The sequence below is a fragment of the Nelusetta ayraudi genome, unplaced genomic scaffold, assembly GCF_046127955.1.
Source record: "Nelusetta ayraudi isolate G7.1 ecotype Tasmania unplaced genomic scaffold, CSIRO-AGI_Nayr_v1 ptg000007l, whole genome shotgun sequence".
NCBI classification, from domain to species: Eukaryota; Metazoa; Chordata; class Actinopteri; order Tetraodontiformes; family Monacanthidae; genus Nelusetta; species Nelusetta ayraudi.
The window spans coordinates 3,826,679-3,829,960 of NW_027466057.1; the positions used below are offsets into that span (position 1 = coordinate 3,826,679).

The 3,282-nt window shown below is 40.4% G+C and overlaps 1 protein-coding gene across 1 annotated transcript; it reads left to right on the forward strand.

Moving 5' to 3' along the window:
- The first annotated feature begins 1,025 nt into the window (after positions 1-1,025).
- On the forward strand, positions 1,026-2,858 carry gnly (granulysin). The gene is made up of 5 exons (XM_076017967.1): positions 1,026-1,172; positions 1,296-1,393; positions 1,825-1,902; positions 1,994-2,148; positions 2,638-2,858. Exons 1-5 carry the CDS (start codon positions 1,127-1,129, stop codon positions 2,711-2,713), a joined length of 453 nt encoding a protein of 150 aa, XP_075874082.1. The 5' UTR covers positions 1,026-1,126; the 3' UTR covers positions 2,714-2,858.
- The last annotated feature ends 424 nt before the right edge of the window (positions 2,859-3,282 follow it).

Sequence of the window (3,282 nt, forward strand, 5' to 3'; positions counted from 1 at the left end):
TCCACCTCCAAGGGTTACTATGTTGTGTTTGAGAAAGATGAAGTTGACAAGGAGTTTAATCATCTTGCCATAATAAGGAGAAAAAAAACAACAACTCTTGACTATGTTTTACGTCTTATGACTGAACACTCTGAACCACTGGTTCAGAGTGTCAGGGAAAACAAAAGCGGCTGAGAAGAGACAGGAAGGCACCACAGAGGAAGTGAGAAACTGACACATACAACGCTCAACACGTCTTCTGAAGAATCGAGACACAATCACTTGGCTACTTCGTGTGATTTTTGCCGATCGGAACATGAGAAACGCTTGAAATGACCACGTGCATACAGGGCCTTATATTGTGAGTGGTGTGAGATTTTACTGGTGAGTTTATAGGAAATGCGCAAATGTGCTCGCATCTGCGTTGGCCAGGGTTTCCCCCAGAATTATTCTCTTTTTTCACCACCTGTCCCGGGAATAATAAAATCTCTCCTGGGACACAAATTGTCCCGTTTTTTTTTTTTTTAGCGAAAATGACAAAATCTCATTTGATTTCCCGTCTGTGGTCTCGATAGGGTTGCCAACTCTTCCGTAAAATACGCGATTGTCCCATATTTGGCAACTAAAAAACCTGTCCCGTAATAATTTCACTTTGTCCCGTATATTTTCAGTAGCAATAAAAAATAAATAAAAGCTCACAATATAAAACAGCAAAAAAAAAACACTTCATCTGTATCAAATATTGTATTTTTAAAAAAAACAAAACATGACTGATCTTTAACTATCTAACTAACTAACTTGACAGCTATGACTATAAAACCACAAACAAATACAAATATAAAAGTCTACTAATTGACCAATTAGTGTGCAGATACCGAGGTCTTTGCTCCTCGAAAAGACAGTCACATCTGAGCAGAATAGTGATCGTTTGCAAGTGCAGACGTTTGCGTGACAGTGGCTTGTTGTGCAGTGGAGGGAGTGTCTGAAGTGTGAAGTTCCATCCGCAAGAGTTTTTTTTTTCTTCTTTCTTCTTATTAGACACACACCCCCCCCACCCACACTTCCCACCCGCCCCCCCGCCACTTCTGCTGAAGATAAAGGGTGGCGGGCCAGGCCTCTCGACCACAGGCCAGAGACCGATGCAACGATGAAATCATCGACTCTGCTGCTGTGCGCCCTGGTGGCTCTCTGCGGTGAGCTGCACGCCGTTTTCATTCCAGGCCTTGTATTTATTTCTTTTTCATCAAATGATAATGAACTGTGCTGAGTACAATTGTTGATTTGTTGTTGTTGTTGTTGTTGTTTCCTCCCTGCAGTTGCTGGGAAATTACAGGCGAAAAGCGTGAATGTCAGCACTGACGATGACGATGACGATGACGAGGAGGACTTGGATTTGACAGGGGAGCCGGCCGGGGTAATGAACCTTGATTGCACACACACACACACACACACACACAAATTGTTCCTGGTTGGATGGTGGAGTTGCAGTTGGAAAAGGAATTGCCTCTTGCAATGCAACATTAAATCTAAAAAAAACAAAAAACTACAAGATTGCTTGACAATCTGAAAACAGAAGGCCTCTTAATCTGAACCTAGACCCTTAAAATGGTGATGATTAGTCTCTAATATAATCATCCAACTAGACTGTGGCTCAGGAGGTAGAGTTGGTTGTCCAATGACTGAGAGGTTGGTGGTTCAAATCCCGCGCCATCCCAGTCTGTTGTTGTGTCCAAAAAGAAAACCCTATTGTTTAATAAGTTGTTATGCTCAATCCATTCAAGCGCTATGTTGTTGTGTGTTATTCTTTTGCCCACATTGAATCACATTTCTTGTATCACCCCGCAGCTGCCTGGCTTGTGCTGGCTGTGCAAGTGGGGTCTCAACAAGGTGAAGAAACAGCTGGGAAAAAACGAGACCGCAGCGGTAAAACTCTGATCGGCAGACTCTAAACTTGTTCGCGTGTACCGGACGAAGAGGAGAAAGACTTCGTTTCCTCTTCTGTCTTTTTTTCTAGATCATTACTGACAAGCTGAATAAAATGTGCAGCCACGCTGGACTCCTGAAATCCAGGTGCCAAAAGTTCGTCAAGTCCCACATCTCGGTTCTGGTGGAGGAGCTGACCACCTCCGACAACGTCAGGACGATCTGTGTCAACTTGAAAGCCTGCAAGTCAGTGGCTGTGACATGCCCTCACGCTCGTCGCTCATCTTATTCCAATAGCAAAAAAAAATATTCTGTAAATTCTGTAAATTTCTCATGTAGATTGCAATAGAAACTATTTAGCCGAGCATGTAGCACATGTACATTAAAACGTTTAATATGTAAATATCTTGCTTTTTTTTTTATCTCGCTTTTTTCTGTACATACTTAATACTAAATATTTTAATTTTGTTAATATCTTCAGTTAATATAACTCTTGACCTTTTGCACTGTAGCCAATTTTCTTTTTTCTTTTTTGTTGTTGCTGTAATTATGCAAATTTCCCCATCGTGGGATCAATAAAGGTCTTCTTCTTCTTCTAGCACTTTAATAGCTCACACCGACTGAAAACATCACACATCGAAACGCTCACTCATCAGTTTCTTTTTTCATGCAAGTTCTTTTGTTCCTCAGTGCATGTTAACTTTTTCTTCTTCTTCTTCTTCTCGTTCTCTCCAGAAAAAAGGAGGATTTTGCCAAACGCATGCACGACTTGGAAATGGAAATGGAAATGGAATTGGAGGAATATATCTGAAAGGCTAAATTGGATGTCGCCCTGACGTCTTCCAGCTGTCCGAGAGCCGCCTGTTTGTTGCACCCGACCCCTTCTGTGCCTTTGCTTTGTCTGCAAGCTTTATTTTGTATCACAATAACCAATAAATGTTTGATGATTCAAAATGGACCCGGTGCCCGCGAGGTTCACTCTTCCTGAAGTGTCAGAAGTACAAATTCAAAATAATCATGATAGCAATTGTAGATTCTTTTGGAATCAATCTCGCCTCTAGCCACACATGAGAGAGACAGTTTTTGATCTTTTTTTTTTTTTTTTATCTCAAGACGTCTTTCAAGTGCTTCCTTCTTCGGGATGTTGTGGGCTACCACTGAAACAAGGTCTACAAAAGCGGAATCATCATGCGCAGGGTGCAAGATTATTAAAGTGAAACTTTAATAGTCTTATTAGGCCAGTGTTGAACAGTGGAAAGGGGAAACAGTTCTGAATAAAGACACTTTAATGTTTTTTATATATATATGTATATATATATATATATATATATATATATATATATATATATATACATATATATATATACATATATATATATG

Excerpts from the sequence above, each read along its gene's own strand:
- gnly (XM_076017967.1), top strand. The coding sequence starts at position 1,127 with ATGAAATCATCGACTCTGCTGCTGTGCGCCCTGGTGGCTCTCTGCG. Across the intron at positions 1,173-1,295 it reads CGCCCTGGTGGCTCTCTGCG|TTGCTGGGAAATTACAGGCG; the intron begins GTGAGCTGCACG and ends TCCTCCCTGCAG. Across the intron at positions 1,903-1,993 it reads GAAAAAACGAGACCGCAGCG|ATCATTACTGACAAGCTGAA; the intron begins GTAAAACTCTGA and ends CTTTTTTTCTAG.